At 37.1% G+C, this 25760-nt stretch overlaps 1 protein-coding gene across 1 annotated transcript in view; it reads right to left on the bottom strand.

Moving 5' to 3' along the window:
- The window catches only part of ADGRV1 (adhesion G protein-coupled receptor V1), a 687583-nt gene that overhangs the window by 316588 nt on the left and 345235 nt on the right, over positions 1-25760 (bottom strand). Inside the window, exon 85 of the mRNA XM_023730073.1 lies at positions 19307-19407. Coding sequence (XP_023585841.1) covers positions 19307-19407 — 101 coding nt within the window. The remainder of the gene's footprint in view (positions 1-19306; positions 19408-25760) is intronic.

Below are 25760 nucleotides of genomic sequence, written 5' to 3'. Positions count from 1 at the left end.
TTGTATCATTTTGTATTCCCACCAGCAGTTCATAGGAGTTCCAATCTCCCCGCTGCCTCTCCAACATTTGTTATTTCCAGTGTTTTTGATTCATGCCAGTAATGCTGGGGTGAGATGGTATCTTAGTCATCTAGTGCTGCTCTAACAGAAACACCATAAATGGATGGCTTTCACAAGAGAAATTTATTTTCTCACAGTCTAGTAGGCTAGAAGTCCAAATTTAGGGCGTTAGCTCCAGGGGAAGGCTTTCTCTCTCTGTTGGCTCTGGAGGAAGGTCCTCGTCATCATCAGTCTTCCCCTGGACTGGGAGCTTCTCTGCGCAGGAACCTCGGGTCCAAAGGACACACTCTGCTCCTGGTGCTTCTTTCTTGGTGGTATAAGGTCCCCAACTCTCTGCTTGCTTCCCTTTCCTTTTATCTCTTGAGAGATAAAAGGTGGTGCAGCCACACCCCAGGGAAACTCCCTTTACATTGGATCACTGATGTGACCTGGATAAGGGTGGTGTTACAATCCCACCCTAATCCTCTTTAACATAAAATTATAATCACAAAATGGAGGCCAACCACACAATTCTAGGAATCATGGCCCAGACAAATTGATACACACATTTTTTGGGGGACATAACTCAAACCATGACAGATAGTATCTCACTGTGGTTTTAATTTGCATTTCTCTAATGGCTAGTGATCGCAAGCATTTGCTCATGTGTCTGTTGGCCACTTGAATGTGTTCTTTGGTGAAGTGTCTGTTCATTTCCTTTCCCCATTTTTTAACAGGATTATTTGTCTTTTTGTTGTAGAGGTGTTCGGTTTTCTTGTAGATTTTAGAGATTAGAACTTAGTCTGACTTGCAATGTCCAAAATTTTTTTCCCAGTCTGTAGGTTCTCTTTTTACTCTTTTGGTGAAGTCTTTTGATAAGCATAAGTGTTTAATTTTTAGAAGATCCCAGTAATCTAGCTTATCTTCTGGAGTTTGTGTATTGTTGGTTACGGTTTGTATCCTGTTAATGCCGTGCATTAGAGCCTCTACATTGATCCTATTTTTTCTTCTATGAACTGTATAGTTTTTGGCTTTATATTTAGGTCTTTGATCCATTTTGAATTAGTTTTTGTGTATGGTGTGAGGTATGGGTCCTGTTTCATTTTTTCGCAGATGGACGTCCAGTTTTGCCAGCACCACTTGTTAAAAAGAGTGTCTTTTCCCCATTTGATGGACTTTGGGCTCTTGTTGAAGATCAGATGACTGTAGGTGGATGGATTTACATCTGGGTTCTCAATTCTGTTCCATTGGTCAACGTATCTGTTGTTGTACTAGTACGAGGCTGTTCTGACTACCACAGCTGTATAGTAGGTTTCCCTCATTTTTGAATGACAACATTACTAGGTAAAGAATTCTTGGTTGGTAATTATTTTTGTTCAATATTTTATATATGTTGCTCCATTGTCTTTTAGCCTCTAGAGTTTCTGAGGAGAAATCTGCATTTGATTCTTATGATAGAACCTTAGTACATTATAGTACATTTTTCTCTTACTGCTTTCAGAATTCTCTCTTTGTCTATGGTTTTCAAGAATTTTATTATGCTATGGTATGAGTTAATATTTTTGTGTTTCTTCTAATTTGGGATTTATATAGCTCCCTGTATTTCCAGGTTTGGTTCTTTGTTCAGGTGTGGAAAATTCTTTCTGATTATCTCTTGGAAAATTGTTTCTATGCCTTTCTTACTGTCATGTTGGTCTGGGATTCCAATAATTCTAATGCTAGTTTTTAATTTAATCCCATATATCCATTTGGGTTTGTTCACTTTGTTCTTTTCTCTTGAGACTTGATAAGATCAGATACTTTGTCTTCTAATTTATTTATTCTATCTTCTGTCTGTTTGACTTTATTGTTGAATGTTTCTCTTGTTTTTTCTAATTCAGTTGTCTATTCTTCAGTTCCAGTAGTTCTCTGTCTCTCTTTTTTTAATGTTTTCAATTTCCTTGTTGAATACCTCATTTTGTTCCTCCATTTGTTTCCTCATTTCCACTAGTTTGCTTTCTGTGTGCTTTTTGCTTTCTTAAAACATATTTAGTACTATAGTCTGAAAATTTTCAATTCTTTCTGTTCATCTGGCTTCCATAGGGTAAATTTCCTCTTCTTCATGTTTTGCTTTTGATTGGTACTTCTTCTCTTGTGATTTTGTAAGTTTTACTATTTTTTGTTGAACTTGGGCCATTTTGTTATCTTTTTTTTTTTTTTTTTTTAATACTTTAAATTTTCTATTCTGGTTTTTGTGTGAAAATTTTCTCATTGGCACCCCAGTGACACAGCAGCCAAACTGAAAGGCTGTGGCCCATATCCACCAGCCACTCCGTGGAAGAAAGATGTGGCAGCCTGTCCCCGCAAAAACTCACAGCCCTGGTAACCCCATAGGGCAGCTCCACTGCACCTCACAGGGTCACTATGACTCAGAATCTACCCAGTGGCAGTGGGCTTTGGATCTTCTCCTGAGGAACACTACAGGGCACTCTTATTCTTAGTTTTTTTTTTTTTTTCAGTGCCGATTCAGGAGTTCTGGATGCTTGATCTACAGAACTCGATATGCATGTGCAAGAAGGATTTACCTGGTTGCAGATGTTGACGTAAGCGGTGAGGCTCAACTTTCCTATGGTGAAGGTTGGGGGCTCTCTATGTCTTTCCCTCATGGGCATCCCTGCACAGGCTCTCCCACAGTGTCTCACTGTAAGAGGGAGTCAGCTGTTTCCATATGTGTTGCCCATCTGTCTGAAGTATTCCCCCTGCCCTGCTGCCCTTGCAGTTCCTTCCAGTCCTAGTGCCCGTTCATCTCAGGCCTCAGTGAGATTCAACAGCATTCTCTCGCAGTGCCACAGTCTTCCTTCATCCCCTCCTAATTATGCAGCCCTTGAACTCCCATGGCCAATCTGTGTCACCTCAAAAAACTGGGCTACAGCTTCCTCAGATTATCTCCCTTTCTGTGTTCCCTGTTTGGGGTGTTGCCCAGCCCAAAATAACTGTGATCTGTAAGTGCTCCAGATGTTAGTGGTAAGTTCTCCCAGCTTCTGTGCTCTCCCTGCTCCTCCTCTACCCTGCTCCTGGACTCACCCCAACTCTCCAACATCTCAGCTGCCAGGCAGAGTTCCGAGATCTCAGTCTGTGCCTGTTTTTATTCATTGTTCAGTGGGTTAGTTGCTAGGGGAATAAATGGGAGCATCCACTCACTTTGTCATCTTGCTCTGTGATCCAGTTTGTATTTCTTTAATCTCTCATAGAACTTATAAATGATGGCGAACACAAGAGATCTATATTAAACATACACCTTTTACTTTTCATAATTACCCCCAAAGAAGCAGTATGAAGGTGCTCTTTAGAATGAAACTCTAAAATTTCAGACTAGATGCTAAGAAACTCTTTCGGGAAACATTATGTGTTTTAAATTTATACAAACAACATTCCAATGCTGTTCTAAAGCACTTACTTTAGTCTTCTAATCCCATTTTAAACTTCAGTGGTAAACAATCTTTTCTTCAAGTTGCTTGCTCTCTCATGGCCACCACTGACGCAGAACACAGCTAGAAGTGAGGCCTCTAAGGATTAGGTAGTGTGCATCATACGTAACTTGGCAGCCAGTTGTAAACTCCAAAGAGAGTAAATCTAATATCAGTCACCGATTGTGAGGCTGAATTGCTTCCTCTTTCCCAGTTTCTCACAAAACTGTTTGAATTCAGCTTCCCCTCTCCCTAACACCAGCCAAATATGACGGAAATCTATTCTCTCAGACTTGTTTCTATTTAGGAGAAATTGCTTACATTGTTTTTCTCAAGTCTATTAATAACTTAGAAAAGAGTTAAACATGCTGCATTTTAAACAACCTCACAAATATTTTCCTGTGGTATTTTTAATGTATTTATCAATGCTCTGAATTCTATGTTTACTTTGAGAATATGAATTCAATAGTAAATTCATAAAGGGTACTAGGGAAAATATAAACAGGATACAGTTTCTATAGTTGTATAGTTGGGCTTATAACAATTTCATAGTATTTTTTTTTCTGAATTTTGTCATAGAAAGGGCTTATAAAAAGTACTGTTGAATTAATACTTTTACCTATATTTAAATATTACAATATATAGTTATATTGATTTATGCCTTTATGGGTCTTTAGCATATGGTTGCAGCAGACTGTACTCAAAGTAACATTGAAAAATACACTTTATTCCTGATTAGCTTTTTCCTACTTCTTCACTTGAACTAATAACAGAGGATTCATTGGAAATGTTGTAAGAAAATATTCTTTAAAATATGAATAGCCCTTTTTCTTAATGTATAATGAATGCTTCAGTTTCTAAGAGGCATTATTTCAGTGCATCAGTACAAGACAAAAGAAAAAAAAGCTGATAACTTAACTGATACCTTACAGAAGGGAGACAACTGACTTTTCTATGAGCAGCGGTATAGAACTGGATACTTTGGCTGTCTCAGATTAGACCAATTAACACACTTCTAAGAAAAATGCTTACAAGGTATGAAAATACATCTGTGAACCAAAATTCTTATCCTAAAAAACCTATAAGAAATTCTCGTTTCCTGTTACTTCCCTAAACATCCATTCTACTCAGGTCTGGAAACTCTTGACCATCTCTTCTAGGTCTGCACCAGAGGAAGCTCTCCACTCCTTAGACTTGCTTAGTGCCTGTTATTTCTCCCATTTGTAATGGAAATGTTTACCTTACGTCTGTTCCACCATTGTACTTTGGAAATAGGTAACTTGTATTCTAGATTTCATAGGTTCATAAATGAAGAAGAATTTTGCCCCAGGAGATTTTGGAGTTGGAGTTGATGTAAGACTTTTGGTATGATATGATGGGGTGAATGTGTTTTACATGTGGCAAAGACAAGAATTTTGGGGGCTAAAGGGTAGAATGTTATGGACTCAATTATTCAATTGTGTCCCCTAAAAATATGTGTCAACTTGGCTAGGCCATTATTCCCAGTATAATATATTTAACCTCCATTGTGTGATATGATATAATTATCCTATGTGTTATAAATCCTAACCCCTATGATGTTAATAAGGCAGGATTAGAAGCAGTTTTGTTAATGAAGCAGGATACAATCCACAGGGTTAGGTTGTATCTTGAGTCAATCTTTTTCGAGATATAAAAGAAATTAAACAAGCAAGCAGAGAGTGGGACCTACTACAACCAAGAAAGAAGAGCTGGGAATGGAGTGCTTCTTTTGGACCTGGGATCCCTGAGCTGAGAACCTCCTAGACCCAGGGGAAGAGTGATGCTAAGACACATGGAGATTTCCAAGGAAAGCAGGACCCACAGATATTGTCTAAGACCTTCTCCTAGAGCCAACAGAGAGAGAAAGCATTCCTCTAGAGCTCCACTCCTAACCAGTAGAACTGTCCTGAAGCCTTGCAAACCAAACAGAACACAATCCAATGCAGAGCAATCCTTTCTGCATCACTGATACTATCAGACACAGCCCATTCCTCTGCCTTTACTAATGTCTGTATTTTAATTATATGTAGATTCTACTTAGTAACCACTTCTCATCTTTCAAGACAGCTTAAGTATTTTCATCTCTATAAAGATTTTCCCGACTCCACCTCTCACCTTGGATAGAATTAATGACTACCTATTTTTTGTTCCTGCTGTATGCTGTACAGACTTCTAACATACCTTATGACACTCTATTGCATTCATTTATTTACATGTTTATCTCCTTCCTAGTAGACTATAAATTGCTTACTTATCTTTATGTCTGTAGTTCCTAGTAAAAAGCCGGATATATTACAGATGACCCTAAGTATTTGCTGAATGGGAACAATGTATGGCTTCTATAAAATAAGATAAATTTAAATAGTGCAACCCACAAAAATTTCAGAAAAGGTCTTTTTCCTTTTGTTACTGAGAGAATAGATTTTTCTGCTACTCTAAATAAAGAATGAAACAAGAGGTGGTAGGCAGACTTGCTTGCCCTCATCTTGTCTACATTCGCACAAGAATCTTCAATAATTAACCCTGATAAAGTTTTCAAAAGAACAATCCTTAATCCTTAGGGTTGAAGGTTGCTCAAGTGTAGATTGTTGGTACAATATAAGGCCATTTTTAATGGGGTCTCACAACTACATAGTGAAGTAACAAAAATGATGACCAGGAACTGAGTTAAAACACCCACAATCTAATTTTTCTGACTTCCTGGAGTTACTCTCTTCCTAGGGTTAATCTCCTGACTCCACCAGCCTTTGAACCTCTGTGGAGAGAAGACACTGTGTAAGCAATACCTACACACCTAGATTTTATGTAATTGTAAATGGTTATATTGCCCTTCTAAAATAGATATTTATTGAATGCTTGTCTAGAGATTTAAAGTAGCAAAGAAAATTAACCAACACTTTTATTTTTTATCTAAGGATTTCTAAGGTTTATCTAGGTAGATGAATCTTAAATACCAATATTTTTATGTTTTGAAGGGTGGGGGGTGGAGTTTTATCATTGTTGTATCTCATTAAGCCACATGTTTTTAAAATACCAGGCATTCTAATAAATACTTTCAGCTACTTGTGGGTTAAAAAGGCTTTGGGGGTGTGTATCAGAGATAATAAACTCAGAAACAAAGAGTGATTTCATCACCATTATAAATATGACCTAAACATGACAGGACAGCTTGTTCATTATGTCTAGACATATTGCAGTCTGCTGTGCTATTTCATCTCAGCCCCAATTCCAACATACTACAAATACAACAGCTTTGTTACTTATATCCTTATTTTAATGGCTTTTAGTAATCATTTTGGCACTACAGATATTTATTAGTTATATTATTTATTAGAATAGTTACTATCTGGTTTAAGCAACTACATTCAATCTTATCACAAAACGTCATTCCTGTGGAATATAGAAAGATATTACTTAGGAACACATGTTCTGTATATGCCAGTGGTTATTTCTTGTCTCACCTCTCACCTTGCTTCTCAAGTTACTAAAGCTGCTTTAAGAGCCAAATCTCTATCTTCACCTACTGTCCACAAGCTTCAGAAACCTTAACATTTGCTACCCTAATCACATGCAAAAGCATCTACCCGAACCCAGGAAGCTGAGTTCCAGAAGTTTGCCTCTTCCTCCATCTCACCTCTCCCACCCCACCGCTATGCTGCAGCCCTTGTTGTTCATGTTTATGGACTTTCGAAGGAAGGAGAGTCATATAACATAGGCTATGGGTGTGGCCCAGGTTTTACTGAAGTTCCCAAACAGAAATCAGAATGTGTTTTAACATAAAAAAAAATTATAAAGTACAATTAGGATCCATAACAGCCAGTAATATTAAGGGTTAAATGGGACTTCGGTGGATAGTTTGGTATCTTAACTTGTCTTTGTAACATTTTTTTGGAAAAACTAATTCTGAACTGAACACGTTTAAATTACAAAGATTTATAGTGTGTTTTGTTCATAAGATGTAGACCACTTCAACATTACATTTCTTTAAGAACATAATAATGGCTTTAAACTAATCTGCTTTTTTTTTTTTAAGAAACTGAGAATATAGGATGTGCTTACTTTCATGAGAAAACGATGATTAGTTAATTTTGAATTACCAAAGAATGTTCTTTAGATTGGATGGTGCCTGGCTACCATTAGTGAACATTTTGATCAAAGATTCTATAGAAGAACTCTTACCAAAAAGGGGAAAATGCAGAACAGAATTTCAAATTTTCATGGACTCCAGGCTTTCCGGGGCCGATGGGGCTGGATAAACCTCTGAAACTATTGCCCTGCGATAATCTTTAAAACTTAAACCAAAAATATCCCCTGAAGTCTTAAAACCAAACAATAGTTTAGCTTAACTAGTAAAAAATGTCTGCCTTAAGCATTATGCTCTTTTAAGAACTATCTATATGGGATCAAAGTGACAAAAACAACTCTAAAGATTAGATAGGAACCTTAGAGGGCAGTGAGTTTATGTTAATGGGGGAGGAACAACTCAGAAAAGGAGGGTGAGAATGGCTGCACAACTCAAAGAATGTAATCAATGTCATTGAACTGTACAGGTAGAAATGGTAGAATTGGTATATGTTTTGCTGTGTATATTCTCAGCAACAACAACAAAATAAATTTTTTTTAAAAAAAGGAACTTTTTTAGGAGAAAGCCTACCATTCCCTTTAGTTCTTTCTTTTATTTACTTAACCAGTTTTTATTGAAAGTCTAATATGTGCCAAAAAGCTTTTTATTGGTTCTAGAAGCACTGAAAAAATAAGACTGGCAATTTTTGATCTAATGGAGCTTACATTCTAGGAGGTGTGGGAAGTAGGGAGGGGGGAAGGAGACAGAATATAATAGACAAGATAATTCAGGTATTGATACATGATACAAAGTAAGTATAACAGTGATGTGATATTGTCAGGTGGGGGGCTACTCAGGGAGGCTGCTTTGAAGTGAAACGTGAGCTGAGTGTGAATGAAGGACAGATAAATACAGAAATTAGCAAAACACCGGGGAAGAGCATTCCAGGCTTGGAGATCAATCAGAACCCAGAACCTAGGACAGGAAGGAACTGGACATGTTTAAGGAAATTTAAAAAAAAAAAAAAAATCACTCCAACTGCTGAGAAGAGAATAGGCTAGACAGAAAAAGGTCAGCGTAAAACCATGGAGAATAATTTGAAGGTTATTATAGAACAGGAAGGAGCCTTGGTAGCACAATGTTTAAGCCGTCAGCTGCTAACCAAAAGGTTGGCAGTTCAAACCTACCAGCTACTCCATGGGAGAAAAGACCTGGTGGTCTGCTCCCGTAAATATTACAGGCTGCAAAACCTAGGGGGGCAGTTCTACTCTGTCATACCGGGTCGCTAAAAGTCCACATTGATTTGACAGCACACAACAACATTAGAGAGGAGAGATGGCTTAGATGGGCATGATAAGTGGTGAAGATTGAATTAAGACAAAAAGATACAACTGGGATATACTCTGGAGGTAGTGAAAAAAATGCATTTAAATCCCAAATATGGTTAATTTTATATGCACATTAAAAAAAAATGAAATCCATACTAAAAAGTTTTCAAAGTATGCTCAGAGGTCAGCTTTCATTTAACTTTGATTTTTGTATTCTAGAAAAGGGGGAGGGGGTAAGTGGGGGTGGGGTCAGTCTTAGAGGTGAGATCTGAGGTTGCTGTTGAATTTCTTAGTTTCCATGTCAAATGCCATTTATCACATGCAAATGCCATCGTCTACAGATGAAATCTGGCAAGGTGTGTATGTGGTCATTGATATGTGACATGTAAATGTTTCAGTTTGGCAATAACATTCACCCTGACAATCAAAATGTAGTGCCTGAAACTAAGTTCCTCCCTGTCCCTGGCAGAACACAGAATATAAGTTCCTAGGAGATGGTATCTAAATGGGACTCTGCCAAAAAGGCAATTCTGGACTGCACACAACTAACAAGCCTATTGGAAAGACTGCTTTATTTTTATGACTACTGTTATTTTGGTCCTCTTATTTATCTTTTGACATAGTATATGATATAAAAAAAGCATAGTGTTTTCCCTCAGGGACTTACTTAAAGCTCAGCTAAGCAGATAGGCAACTAAACATAAGATACTCCGTGGAAGGATATAGCATCTAACCTCAATAGACACAACTTCCTGAGACTTAATTATATGCGAATTAAAATCAGTTTTGTAAGGATCACTCACTGAAAAGATTCACAATAAAAAGCAAGATTTTAGAAAGTGTTGAAAAGGAGATTGAAGCAAGGCCTACTGCCATGGTTATGTAGTAGTAGAGTAAATGTTAAAACTGTCTGCAAGAAGTTTTTGTAAGAAGTTTTAATAAGAGAAGAAGCTCTTATTATTCTCCATGGTATTGGAGGAAAAATGCAGGGCCACGTGTTCCCCACTGAGGGTTTCTGAGGTCTCCTTCATAGGGTTGCTATGAGTCGGAATCGCCTTGACGGCAGTGGGTGTATATAGGAGGCCTCCTTTGCAGAGGGGTGGTGAAGGAGCTGTGGGCATGGCCGCTGGAGTTGATAGACCTGGGACAAGTGACATACCTTGTAGTGTCTCAGATATCTCATTTGTAATAAAGAGGTAATAATAATAATATTAACTATTTCATAGAGTGTTGTAAGAACTATCTGGAATTATGCATATCATCAAGTGCTTATCATACTCTCTGGCAGTACAAAGTGTTCCAGTAAATAAATATCTCTGTATTTAAAAATACATGCCTACTTCAAATTTCAAATGTACACACATATACAAACTCACTCCATACATATATTAGGTATATATATTACATATATTTTAGGGCCCTGGTGGCATAGTAGTTAAGAGCTCAGGCTGTTAACCAAAAGATCGGCAGTTCAAATCCCCCAGCCACTCCTTGGAAACCCTATGGGGCAGTTCTACTCTGTCCTATAGAGTCATTATGAGTCGGAACCGACTTGACAGCAACAGGTGAATTACATATACTTAGTTCTGGAGGTTCTAACCATTCAACACAAGCAATAAGGACACAAACACTTGGAAAATACTCAGATTGGGGGAAAAAAAAGTACTTCATCGGACAAGTATAAACAAAGCCAAATTAATGAGAGTGTCTACAGATAACGTGGACCAACCGAAAAGCCTTTATGGGGCAGTAGGGTGAGAGGTGTGGGAGAAGGCTTGATAGTGCTGACTGTTTAGAAAGGGTGGGGCTGAAAAACTTGTTACCTCCCTTGAGTTGATTTAAGAAAACCTCAAGAAAAGAAAACAAGGCTCTAGTTCTGCAGAGGGCATTCAGAAATGTCCAACTCAAGGACGGAACCCAAGGGCCTCTGCACGTTGTGTGGAAGCAGCAATCATCCTGCTCCTCTTCACTTTCCTCCCCTTCTCCCTCAACCCCCACCCCCCAGTACTTATGCAGCACCTACTATGGGCCAGGCCTCGTGTTTCCTGCTTTTCAAACATGATTAATTAACCTCTTAACAGCTCTGCAAGGCATGTATTCTTATTATTTTTCCAATGAGAAACCTGCAACGCAGGGACGTTACCCCATTTGTGGTAATTCCCGAACTGGGGCTTTCTTTCCCCCTATAACTCCATATTTATGACAGCTACTCATTAAACATCCAAAAAAACAAACTTTCTCATATGCTGATTTTCCCTAGTTCTAGACATCAAAGCAATTCTTCTAAAAGTCAAGGATAGTTTATGTTTCTGAGGCTGTAATAGAAGATTCCAAACTGGTATTTTCTGGTAAAGTCTGGATTTGCCTTGCAAGTTTTCCTAGTAACAAAAGGCATGTTACAAACACGATAATGTCACTGTAGCCTCATTCAGAGTATTACTCACTCTTTCTGTTGCTTTGTTACTTCAGCACTTGGGAAAGTCTGAATTTCCCAGTAGTGTGACCATGATACTATTTTTGTATCTTAAGCATTTACTTATTTTCAGTTTAGTGAGAACAGTCTATGGTTGAGCTGAATTGCGAAAGCTTGCTGAGAAAAAAACAAGCTGGATTTTATTATTGAAAGATTTTTAAAAAGACAAATTGATTATAAAGAAAAAAGATATACTTAAAGAAGGAAAAAAAATAAATGAAATACATTTTTTTTTCTAGAATTCAATACTGTGATCAATATTTTAGTTTCATTCCATTATGAATACCAAAATCTAAATTCCCCAAAGCATAATATTAATATTTTTGTTTACAGAATGGAATACAAAATTATTTGATAATCACTAGTTAAACAAACGTGCTTAATAACTGATTACAAGTTCACACGAATACTAAAAATGTAAGGTCATCACAGAAATTTGGATTCAGTAAATGGAGGAAAAAAAACAAAGCTTAAGTTTGAGCTAGAGCAGTATCTGCCAGATAACATGATTAGGCTAATTGTACTAGCAAGGAGTCACTTGGCGTTAGAATTTAAAAAATTCCAAAACAATCAAAAATATAAATAAAAACAAGAACCAAAGACAAATTTACTAATCCCTATTACCCTTTCATCTGACTTCTACAGGAAGTTCTCTTTTTAAGAAAATGAAAATACTGATGGGGGGTGGGTGGAGTGGAGTGGGAGAGGAGGAGACTGGCCCTTCTGGTTGTAGCCCCCGGCCAGCTTCCCTTCAGCAAGTCTTCTATGATTAGAGCCACCAGAGGTGTTCTGTCTTCCTGTGCCCCAACTGTCCTCCTCTTTCACTGCCAAACTTCTCGCAGGTATGATCTGAAACAGCCTCTTCCATTTCCTCCCCACCCATTTACTCTTTAACATTTTATATCTAATTTTCATCATTTCTCTCCAAGGTTTCCAGCAACCTTGTTCTTGCCAAATTTGAAGACTAATCTCCCACTGATTCTCAATCCTCCCCTTTGAAAACTTAAATGTTCACTATGCTTTAAAGCTCTCCTTTAGTATAGTATTTAAATACTTGGGTTGTGGAGTCAGAAAGACTTGTATTCAAATTCTTCTTCCCTCACTTGTTACCGATGAGAGTTAGGACAGGTAATTGAACCTCTCTTTGTCTCACTTTTTCCATCTGTAAAATGGGGATGATTACAGTATCCACCTCATCTGACTGTTATAAAGAGTAAATTAGGCAATACAGATAAAACACTCAGCCCAGTGCCTTGCCTTGGCAAGCCCTTAATGCCGTTAGCTATATTCACAAGCTCTCTATACAACGTGTCTCAGAGAACCCATTTTACAGTGTCAAGACCTTCACTTTTATGTAAATAACTTCTAAATCTTTAGCTTAATGTGCTCCTGAAACTTTAAACTCCTGATACCCAAGGTTGCAATAGGCTCAAACATAGCAACAATTGTGAGCATGGCACAGGACTGGGCAGTGTTTCGTTCTGTTGTACATGGGGTTGCTATGAGTCGGAACTGACTCAACAGCACCTAACAACAACAACAACGTCCCTTAAACCTTTTAGCCTTTCTTATTTAAGTCAAATGAAACCACCAGTTTCAAATCACAGTCACCTTAAAGTCTTTTACTTCCTTTGGTGATAGATACAGTAAATCTCATTAAATCTTCATTTAGGAGACAGCAGAGCAAAGTGGTTAAAAGCAATGACTGGAGCTTGGCTGGCTGCTTGAGTTCAAATACTGGTTCTGTCAATTACTACTATGTGACCTAGAGCAATTTACTTAAACCCTTTCTGTCTCAATTTCCTCATCCATAAAATAGGAATATTAGTATCTTCTTCATATAGTACTTATAAGTACCATATTAATTTTTATAAAATAAAATTTGCAATGTGGTCTTTTTATTGACTTATAGAGAGGAGAAGTGATACTACAAAACTTTCATAGCAAAACAGCATGCTTTTATTAGTTCTTATTCCTTCTTTTGAATTCTCACTGTTACTACCATTGCCCATGCTCACAACCCATCACAACCAGATGATGGTAAAAGCTGTCCACCCTGCCTCTCTAAACTGATCTCCTTAATTCTAGCTTCTCGTATGCTTTAACCTGTTTTTTCATTTAATCTCACATTGCCAGATTAATCCTCAAAACACTCCTTTCATCTGTGACTTTGTGGAGTAACTCCATCAGTGACTCAGTGACTTCCTACGGTTCTCAGACAATAAGCAACCACCTCACCTGCAGTCAAGACCTACCCTGAGTCTCTATGCACATCTCCAGGCCTTACCCTAGTGAGTCTTACCAGATTCTTTCTTACCTCTGTGCCTTTATTTTTGTTTTGCTCCCTGCCTAGAATGTGCCACATTCTAACACTTCAAATCTTGTACCTTCTTCAATGTGTAAGATTCCATTTGCTCCATGGAGCCTTTGTAGGCTAAGACCTCTATCCTCAGCCTGTGTAGTACCATATAGCACAATATAGATGAGATCTTCTAGGCATATACTTGGTTCTTATCATGAGGTTACTGTTTTTGATTGCTATTTACATGCTTCGTGTGTACATATCTTACTTGGTATTTCCATTGCACAATTTCAGTGCTATGTATATGATAGATGAGGTGGAGGTGGTTAAGTTGATGGCTGAATGAAAGTCCTGATCTGGGGCAAGTAGGGTTCTCTCAATGTTATTTTGTTTTAATTTCACCATTGTGTGATTAAATGGGTTAAATGATTAACCTGGATGATTCAAAGTCATGAACATGATACTATTTTTGGCCATATTGATGAGTATAACTAAAGTAAGAGTCAAATAGTTTAATAAATTCAACTTTAATCTATATTCATTTAAAGAGCAGAATGCTCTTTATTCACATTCACAGAATTAGTCTTTACATGAAGAAAAGATGCAGTTCAATACCTCAGAATATTTTTGTACGAAAAAATAAAAGCTCAGCATCACTGAAGTGGGAATACTTGCAAGCTCTTTATAGGAAAGAAAGAACATGGGGGGAAGTCTGGCTATCACTTCTTTCTAATGATTTGTTTTACGTCCAGAAACAATATTGAGAGCTTCTACAAGGTGTGAAATGCTACGAGAAGGACGAAAGTAGAAGCATGATCTGTACTCTGAGTCATACATTAGTTCGCTTGTCTAAGGACTTTTTCTAAGTCACTCAGAGGAAAGAAAGAAAGAGAAGAAGTAGGAGGAAGCAAGAGCAGAAGCCTTTCTTTAAGAAGGAAAAGGTATATGTTTGTAAATAGTTTCAAAGGCAATGACACTTCAAATGACAGGAAACAATTAATGGGATTTCTTAAACACAAAGTTTTCATATAAAGGAAAATAGGTTGATAGTATGGGTGTAATCATAACAGCCGCAACAACAACCACCAAGGATGTACTTGGGTCATTATATAGCCAACCTAATGTATTAACACTCAGGATCTGAAGATCCATCCTAGACTTACTGGTTCAGTGTCTAAATGTGAACAAGATGCCAACATTGAAGTTTAGGAAATACTTTCCTAGTCCATTTACATCTGCAATTAACACATAGTCGTGAATGTTCAACTGAATGATGACACTGAGCTTCTCAGGTTCCCAATCCTCAAAGCAAGATCCAATTTTTATCCTTGTACTTAAACTCTTAAATTCTTTTCAACCAGTAACAAAAGTAAAAATAACAAAGAATATTCTGGTTAATAAGTGATTAACCAAAACTTCCAAGTAATGAAAGGTCTGTTCTGGTTAATAAACATTTTACAATCTCTTTCTTATTCTGCTTCAGTCGATAAAATTCTGCTTATTAGATACATGTTTTCAGGCCCTAAACACACACTGAGTTCTTGCTGGCATTCTCAACAAATCAGTGCAAGGTGCTGTACAGAAACCAGGCCCTCTAGGAGCCAGAAAGAGCCAGCATTTGGGAGCTGACACATCACTTCTGGTCTAGGTCATCTGCAGACAATGACTCTCAAAAATTTTCGAAGATGCTGGGTACCCAAAGTTAGAAAGAGATAAACTCAAGGCTAAAACAGAATCTTTTGACAAGGATGTCTGAGCAGCAAGGGTGTCTGAGAAACAAGCCACTGCAAAATGACTTATTCCAAAATGTTACAGAATGAGGAAGTGTTTTGCTCAGTTCCCCCAACTTTTGCTAAATTCCAGAAAATCCATTGAATTTTATGGCAATTTCTTTTTCCCACCTTGGGAAGGATCCCGCACATTCAGTAGCTACCAAAAACCTTAAGTATTTCAAGTTTTCAGATATTCACAATGTTATCTGACTTCAGACAATGAACAGATTTGCTGATAAATTTAATCATATTTACATACATATTTTCTACATAAAAATTGCTTTTCAGTTTCAGAAAATATGTTTAGACCATACAAACAAACAAAAAACAGAGAGAAAAACAAGTATTTCCCCTTGTTAAGTATTTTTAATCAGGTTAAATGTGGTTCTATCTTATCAACATGTTTTCTATGAGGAAACTTCTGTTCTTTTTTTAGATTTTAGAATTGCTTTTCCTGACAGAACCCCCACAACTGAGAACCCTGAACTGTAAACTTGTCCTTTGTCCTACTTGTTTACTAGGCTTATCAGGGCGCACATGGTTTGGTAATGTGATTCCAAGATAAAAACCCCAAAGATATAATTAGATGTTTTTCCGAGAAATATTGCCCAATGCCATGAAAATTTACTTGCTATTATTCACTTCATATTTGAGGTGGTGACCCCACAATTTCTTGCAATTTAATCATTTTCTTATAGATGAGAAACAAAAACTGACTTGGCACTGAAGAAGAATCTATACTTTTTGATAAATACTGAAAATACAGATCTAGAATTCTACAGTGCTATAATTGTCATGTACAAAACTTCTGTGACATATCACTAAATACATTTTCTACACCAATAACACACTCCTTAAAGTTTATCAAAGCATAAGTACAATGATGACAAATAATTTTAAGCCCTGAATCTAAATATAAATCATAGAAAGATCCAAAGGCAGTGATGAACAAGCTTCTTTATGGTACCTTACTGATGCATTTAGTTCAATTCTGAGCAAATAAGATAAAAATACAGAGGTAGGAAACCACAAATGTGTATTTGCTGTGTTGCAGACTAACACTCTCCAGCCCAGGTAAAGAACAGCTGTGAAAGCATCTCTCAAGTTTTCTACTGAACTCCATCTTTGCTAGAGACTGACAATCAGTCTTGCAAAAAAATCTTCTACTGCCACCTGCTGGAATTTTATAGTCAACGGTTCTAAAAGATGCTGGAATGACAAACTCCAGATTAAAGCAGAATCTTTTGACTTTTAAGGAGGAGCAATCATTGGATTATCATCTATACCTATCCATTTATGAGTAATAAATCTAGAAGTAGAGAAGTAGAGCCGAACTTGATCACATTTTGCCTGACTGATGACTCACGTATCTATTACACTGTTCCAAAAGGAAGTCAGGGCCTATCACATTTCCATTCTTCCCTTCTCCACAGAAGCCATTCAATTTGGTCCTAGGTCAGCAATAAAGATTTGAAACAGAATGGTCTTGGCAGACCTATCTTTCAGAGTATTCACTACTTAAACACTCTGGGTCAGCTATGGAAGTTTTACTCACTCAGCCAAAGAATCACAGTCCAAGCCTGGATTTTTGAAGCCTTGAATACAGGAACTTTAAACTCTAAGGATTTCAACAGAACAAGGATGGAGGATCCAAAATGAGAGATCCAAGGCTAAAACAGGAGTAACCCCCATGGCAAGATTCTGTCACTGGAGCAATAAACATGAGTTCAAAATTCAGAAAGGGTGGGCCCACACTACCATAGTCAGTTTCATTTCCTTGGTGGGGGCTCTAAGCATTTTTAAAAGCCTTTTCTAAAAGGTTTTAGGGGAGACAATATATTCTCTTTAATTTAGAGGTATTTGAAAATCAAAATAGATAAATGAACCATTCAGAAAACAGTACTTTTTATCAACAATATACCAATTTTTCCTGCCAAGAATAAGCCATGGACATTATTTTTTAGCTATTTCATGTCACAAGTCACACATCATATAACTTTTCATGCCACAATGTATCATATATGCTAAAAAATATAACAAAGAACATGGATTTGACTAACCATTTTCTCTAAAATTAATGTTAAGTACAATGTGAATCAGAAGGCAATGGCCCAACATACAAACCCCGGGTCTTTCTTACATATCCCTAGACATGAGCTAATTTGTCTGCTAGGACACAGAAGAGTTGTCTGTAATTGTACCGTGTGCTATAATTAAGTCTTGTACAAATTCTGCTGCCAAAAACTCACCAGAGTGGGTGGTGAATACAGCCAAGTAAACTCTAATTATGGAAGGCGGGTTTTCTAAGATCTTGCATACAAGAAGCAAAGGCAAGATCAGACAGTTAAGACAGGTTACCAAGGCAATGTAAATAGCCTTGTCAAATTCAATGTAAGTTCCCTTTTGGTAACAAGTAGCTTAAAAATGCAATCTGGGGCCCTCTGCTTGGAATCCAGCACTTAATTTTTTCCCTGAAAAATACAGTTATGAAATTTACACATCATTGTAACAAAAAAAGGCAAAATCCCAAAGTCTCAGCTAATTTTCCATCTTATATTTCAGCTTCGCCACTGACTGTTATTTTCTAAGGTGCTGTTCAGAGTGCAATAAATGTACTTTAGCATTCTAAAAGATAGTGTGCAAATCATAACTGTGCAGCAGAATCAATTTACACCTATTGCATACATTCATGTAGCCAGCACCCAATCAAGAAACAAAACATTTTCTGCACTTCAAAAGTGCTTCTAGTTCAGTCCAGTTCAAACTCCTGCTGAGAATTTGCATTTCTAACAAGTTCCCTGCTGAGAATTTGCATTTCCACCCCCAGATATACTGAATCAGAATCTACACTTTAACAAGATCCCTAGGTGATTCTTATGTATAACTTCCTGGGAACTTGTTAGAAATGCAAATTCTCAGTAAGAGTTTGAACTAGAATGAACAGGTTCAAAGCCCTGATATATTCTTATTGTCTACATCTCTAATTACAGCCTTAAAATAAAAATGATTACGCTTTTTCCCCTTTGCTCATGCAAACGTCTCTTCCTAGAATGCCCTTCTTTCTCCTTGTCAACATTTGGTGAGCTCCTACTCATTCAAGCCCCAGCTCAAACATCATCTCCTGTACGAATACTTCCCTGCCCTTCACAGAAAAAAAGAACTATTTCTTCATGTATATTTACAGAGTAGTTTGTAAATAGTCTATGTTCACCCTTACCACACTGCATTATAGTTATTTATATGTCCATCTACTGTTCTAGACTGTGAGTTCCTCATGAACAGAAAAGACAATATTTTATCTTTCGGTTTGTCTTTTATGCCTTAAACTGTATGCTTTACACCGTGTACTAATGCATGACAGAATCACACTATTTATTCTACAATGCTCTGAACAATTTTTCAAAAGAGAATGTTCCACCAAACTGTAAAATATATCATCTAGATGTTTTAAAGTAGGTACCACTTTAGTAGTCCTCCATATAAAGAATTTATAAATAGCATAATATTTTATTAAACTAGATTAAGTAAAATATGCTAATATGTGCATATACATTAGTAATATATTTAGTATGTAATTAGTTAACAATAGGATGTTTTGTAATAAGAAGAGGCTGTTTTCTTGTAAGCTATGATATTAGGTACTTCTCTGCAGAAGGAAGTTTACAACTACACATTTGGGCCCGATTTTCTCATTTCCTTATACTGCCCTCCGTCTTCCATCCTCCTCCACAACAAAGCTAAACAATAAAGCTTATTTCAACTAAGTTGAGACGAAACTTTACTTGTACATTCAGTTTAAGGATCATTGATGAAGAAATACGAACATCTCATGACAAGTTGGAAAATGCCAGAGCTCTCCTACCTGTGTCCCTAAGCTGGCTGCCATCATGTGAGTCAGAAGTTTAGCTGCAAACATGGAGTACCTGCCACAGAAGATATGGGAAAGAATGGCCAGGCAAAGACCTGCAGAAACAAAAAAAGTCCACGTGTGGTTTTACAATCCATGAACAAACAGTAGTGTACCGAAAATCTCTGGGATAGTTAAGTACGTAAAGACTGTAGCCTCCCTATCCTGCAGAGCACAATGCCTCTGCAACAGTTAGGTTGTCATTTCAATTTACTTCATTTTGTATGACATAAAAAATCTTCACACATATCAATCAAGTACAAAAGATAATTTGAATTTTAAAATATCCACATGGTCACTTCTCCACTAAAAAGAAATTACCAATTGAGAAGATTATTAATTTTCACTAAGCATTTGGTGTTCTGTGTTTACATTATTCAAGTTTTACTGTTTAAGAAAAGAATGAAATTCCAATCTAATTTTCTAAGAACAGGTGACTTGGCTAAATAGAGCTATTTAGGGAGGCAAATAGTATTTTTCAAGCATCAAATTGTGAATGGTACTACCAAAACTCAAGTTTGGTAATTACTCCTTTTTGTATACTAGGAATAGCTACGTAATTACAACAGTGGTAATTAGGAATTTTAAAGGCAACACTGGGTGCCAAAACCAGGAACAAAATGTGTTCTTTCACCCTGCAATGACTTTTAACCTGAACATCTACATTTCTAAGTGGTATAAGGAAAATCATTCTTATTTTTAAATCTATTTGAATTTACCAATTTACACTATTTCAAGGGTGTAATTAGAACCTCAGCTATAATCCACAAATCATTTATCTTGCAATTCATTTAAATGTTTTTAATGTTAGGTTTTAAACTCTGAGTTTATGCACGTTTTAAAAATACTTTCTGCCTTTTAAAATTTAAATGCACTGCATATAGAAAGGAGGAAAAAATGATCATAGGTAACCTATTTGCTTTTTCACTTAAGCCTTTCACTCCATTCTTTTCCTTAGCAGGGTTATTTTATCTAAGAATTACCAAAATACAACAATTGACATGTGTATGCTGCTTTGCCGTGTACTTTGCATACATTACCTAATTTAATTATATTAATGCCTCCTTAACAAACAGAAGACACTGCATTTATTTGACCATTTTGTTTTGTTTTTGTCTCTTCTGGAAGTCATGGAACACTTTAAAACACACTACATGTTGACTTAAGTGGACTGGACATCTACAAAAGGCCCACATGGGGCCCGAAGACTCATTTTCTATACAGAAATGCCTCCATAATTCCTTTTGGGAAAAGCTTTCAATTGTATTTCCAGATTTTAATATAAAAAATTAAGCTCCACACAGGAGGGGAGGCTTTGCATTAGTCAAGGCTTTCAGTCTAGAAATTTGGCCAAGGTATCTGGAGCAATACATGTCTAGGAAGGCTGCCATGGAGTGTTCTGGGACAGGTGTGCAGGTCCTGGGGCTGCCTCCAAACTCCACCCACACAGGTGCAAGGTATGTCTTCAGCAACCACAGAGTCCTGAGTGATTTTGCACCTTTCCTTAGGTAGTCTATAAACTATTGGAGCAGAAGCTCAGAGTTCACTAATGTATGCTTGAGTTCCCTGACCTAGCTAAAATCAGCTTTTACTGAAGGTTTGTGTGTATTTATGTATTTAATATACTGAATTAAAAACAGAGCCATGGAATATTTTTCATTATAAGCCACATGATCACTAACATGTGCTTTATTATAAGTTCACTGTGGTAGATGATAACTATGTGAAGCAAGGGAATTAGCGTTGGGCAAGGAAGAAATACACATGACTCAACTGTTTTTCTAGTTCACAAGAAGAGCTTATTCATAGCCATTTCCCTTAACTTGATAATCCCCCCATTATGCTCCCTTATTCATAGCCATTCCCCTTAGCTTGATAATCCTCTATTATACTCCAGATAAAAATTTACTACAGTTAAACTTGACCAGCTCAAAAATATTTAATTAAATATACTAAACATCAATTAAAATGTTAGCATGACACCTGGTGGAAGTCCGGGATTCAAAGAAAATGGGCTAGAGCCTATTAACCTACAACTAATATGTAATGGGTATCAAGATGCAATTTCTATTGAAAGGAAAAGAATATTGCTAAAAACCTCAAGCAGTATGTGCCCTAGGCCAAGATGAGCTCATCTGGCCTGAGATTTAAAGAAATAAATACTTCAGTTACCAGGTTTCTAAAATAATAAATGTTCATTATTTATCTTTTCTCATCTGAATTTAAATAGCTGTATTTAGCATACATGATTTAAAATTACAAGTCTATTAAATTTCTATTCTATTAAATATTCTATCAAATGATATAATTTTTTAAAATCCTTTTATATAAATTATGCAAATGACAAAGTATAAAATGTTGTAACTATTACCTAAAGTTGTACTCTAAATGGTTTTAAAAAATAGATTTCTTGCCAATTATGTAGACAAAAAACTGAGTATTCTTTCACTTTTTTCCCTAGCATTATATAGATTTCAGACTCAGTTAGAAAAGAACAATATGAATGATTTTCTACAAGATTTAAAAGTGAAAAGGAAGATAATTACACTTCATAAAATAGTTGCATTGATAATCTTTGATTTAGATAAGAAAAAACTTGAAAGAACTGCCAGATTCTTTGCTATTACCAACTTTGACTAAAAATCTTCCTATGTATCTTAGTTATCTTGTGCTGCTATAACACAAGTGGATGGCTTCAACAAACAGAAATTTATTCCCTCACAGTTAAAGAGGCTAGAAGTATGAATTCAGAGTGCCAGTTCTAGGGGAAGGCTTTCTCTCTGTGTCAGCTCTGGGGAAACGTCCTTGTTTCCTTTCAACATCTGTGGGCCCAGTGTTCCTTGGAGGTCTCCATGTGTCTTGGCATCATTCTTCTCCTGGGTCTAGGAGGGCCTCGGCACAGGGACCCTGGGTCCAAAGGACACGCTCTGATCCTGGCTCTTCTTTCTTGGTGGTAGTCAGGTCCCCCTCTCTCTGCTCACTTCTCTCTCCTTTTATCTCTTATAAGATAAAAGGTGACTCAGGCCACAACTCAGGGTAACTCCCCTTACATCAGATCAGTGCTGTGACCTAAGTAAAGTTGTTGCATCTCGCTCTAACCCTCATTAACTTGACCTAATTCCACCTCATTAACATAAAGGACAGCTCACTCCCAAATGAGACCATAACTACAGGCATAAAAACCAAACCAAACCCATTGCCATCAAGTCAATTCAGACTCATAGTAACCCTATAGGACAGAGGAGAACTGCCCCATAGGGTTTCCAAGGAGCGACTGGTAGATATGAACTGCTGACCTTTTGGTTAGGAGCTGAGGTCTTAACCAATGTGCCATCAGGGCTCCACAACCACAGGCATAAAGGCTAGGATTTACATCACAAAATGGAGGACCTAAGATGACAAAATGTAGGACAATCACACAATACTAGGAATCATGGCCTAGCCAAGTTGACACATATTTTGGGGGGATGCAATTTAATCCATGACAGTGTCTATACAATATTTGAATGTTTGCACATACATAAACATATGTAGTATTGTATATGACTATGTATATTCAGAATGAGCCCTGGTGGCGCAGTGGTTAAGCACTTGGCTGCTAACCAAAAGATCAGGAGTTCAAACCCATCAGCCATTCTGAGGGAGAAAGATATGGCAGTCTGCTTCCATACAGATTACAGCCTTGGGCCTCCACCAGACTGAGTCCAGTACAACTAGATGGTGCCCGGCTACCACCACTGACTACTGTGACTGGGATCACAACAGAGAGTCCCGGACAGAGCTGGAGAAAAACGTAGAACAAAATTCTAACTCACAAAAAAACACCAGACTTACTGGCCTGACAAAAGACTGGAGAAACCCTGAGAGTATGGCCCCCGGACACCCTTTAATGAAGTCACTCTCGAGGTTCACCGTTCAGCCAAAGAGATTAGACAGCCCCATAAAACAAAATGAGATTAATGGGGCACAACAATCCAGGGACAAGGACTAGAAGGAAGGAGGGGACAGGAAAGCCGGTAATAGGGAACCCAAGGTTGAGAAGGGAGAGTGCTGACATGTCATGGGGCTGTTAACCATTGTCATAAAACAGTATGTGTACTGTTTAATGAGAAACTATTTGTTCTGTAAACCTTCATCTAAAGTACAATTAAAAAAAAAAAAGAAAGATTACAGCCTTGGAAACTCTATGGCACAGTTCTACTCTGTCCTGTAGGGTAGCTATGAGTTGGAATCAACTCGATGATAATGGATTTGGTTTGGATTTGATATGTATCACAACAGAAGGTATACGTTATGGATTGAATTGTGTCCCCCCAAAATATGTGTTGTAAATCCTAACCTCTATGTCTGTGGTTATAATTCCATTTGGGAATGGGTTGTCTTTGTTATGTTAATGAGGCAGGATAAGTGTAGGGTGTATCTTGAGTTGATCCCTTTTGATATATAAAAGAGATTAAACAAGCAAGCTAGGAAGCAGAGATGGTGGAAGAGAGATATAAAATCACAGGAAGATCACCCAGTACCAGAAGCTCAGAAGAGACAAGGACCTTCCTCCAGAGACAACAGAGAGAGAAAACCTTCCCCTAGAGCTGGCACCCTGAATTCAGTCTTCCAGCCACCCAAACTGTGAGAAAATAAATTTGTTTGTTAAAGCCATCCACTTGTGGTATTTCTGTTATAACAGCACTAGATAACTAAGACAGTATATTTCCCAAATAAATGTTTACCCTTCCAAAAACATTTTCCTATAATTTCTTAAAATATTTATAAGTTATAAACATGTATGTATATCTTACTTATCTACAGACAAATCCAAACTAAACCAAATTATGATGAATTCGCTATTAAATCAGTATTAGATTTTTAGGTGAGTTTTTTTCTATTTCCCCACCTAATATTAGCTATAACTCACATTGTCCACTCATTGTTGTTCATCTTCGAACTAGAATGAACAGGTTCAAAGCCCTGATATATTCTTATTGTCTACATCTCTAATTACAGCCTTAAAATAAAAGTGATTATGCTTTTTCCCCTTTGCTCATTTTTGCAACTCTCCCCTCAGCACAGTGCAGGAAAATAAAATAGCCAATCCTGAAAAGATTCCTAGGTGGAATAAAAGTCAGTATGATTCTGAAGCACCTTAGAGTACACAAGTTCCGAGTATCAGAGCTAAGGATTTATTGCAGAAGAATAAGTGACCAGTCTCCATATAATCAGGATATTAAACCAGCGCTGTCCAATACAATCCAATAGCCACTAGCCATATGTGACTACTGAAATTTAAATTGACTAAAATTAAATATAATGAAAACTACAACATTCTTGCACTTTAATAAACCTTGAACTAAAGAATAAATATGCTTCAGAGGGCTTTGGATTTTGCTTACCTATCCTTTACTTGTCCTCTTTTTCCATTTTTTTTCAACCACAAGGGATAATCTTAATTTAGTTTACTGGCATTTGGTAAACTGGTTTATGATTTTAAACGTCACATAAAGTATAAATCCTCATCATTCATCTTTCTAAGCTGAGGATCACTAAACTTTTTGGTCTGTGTGCCTATTTCACATAATTTGTTTCCTTCAGTTGTTCTGTTCTAGTATAGTGGCCAGAATTCCAAACTAAGAATTGGTACAGGTACACTGTGATCTATCTTGATTTTTTTTTTCATTTTAAATTCTAATTGTGTGTTACCACATTTCCTGAAAAAAGCTAGTCAGATTGTTACCAAATTCAGAGGGATATTCGGAGTAGCCTCACCTAAATTATAGAATCTGCATGTAACACATAAAATTCTCTTTTCGGTTCCTGAGGGCCCATCGGAAGGATGAGCATTCATCCTCCCCTGCAGATGAAACTGAGGCACAAAACCAGGCCTGTTTTAAATGCCTGTCTCCTAATCTACAGAACATGCCATGTAAGTCATAATATGTTATGACCGATGTGGGAGACAATCATTCCAAATATAACCCAAAATCAACAGTAATAAAACGACACACTGACATTTAGGTATTGATTCTCAGGTGGGCAAATCTAGGTAGTTTGTTTCTCGAATGAGTTGCAGCAAAGATGTATTTGTTATGATTCTCTTAGGAAACACCATCTAGCACTGACAGCTTTTTTAATATAAAATCAGGATAACAGTCTCTCTTTAGTGTTTAAAACTTGCTGTATTGATGTTCCACACTTGGAACAAGCGAGTTTTGTGGGTCATAGCAGCACGCTATGAAACCAAGTATAATGACATCTAGATTTAGCTTCAGCCTTGTATCTTTTGGCTTTGTTTTATCATTCTATGAAATTTCTGTGCTCCTTAAATACAGTAGCATTAAAGTAAAATAAGATATTTTCATCTGATTTTGGGACTATATGGGCCTGGAAGGAGCTCCTAAGCAAGAAATGTCATCCT

This window comes from Trichechus manatus, unplaced genomic scaffold, assembly GCF_000243295.1.
Source record: "Trichechus manatus latirostris isolate Lorelei unplaced genomic scaffold, TriManLat1.0 scaffold00032, whole genome shotgun sequence".
Classification (NCBI taxonomy): domain Eukaryota; kingdom Metazoa; phylum Chordata; class Mammalia; order Sirenia; family Trichechidae; genus Trichechus; species Trichechus manatus.
This window is presented reverse-complemented; position numbering and strand designations above follow the sequence as displayed.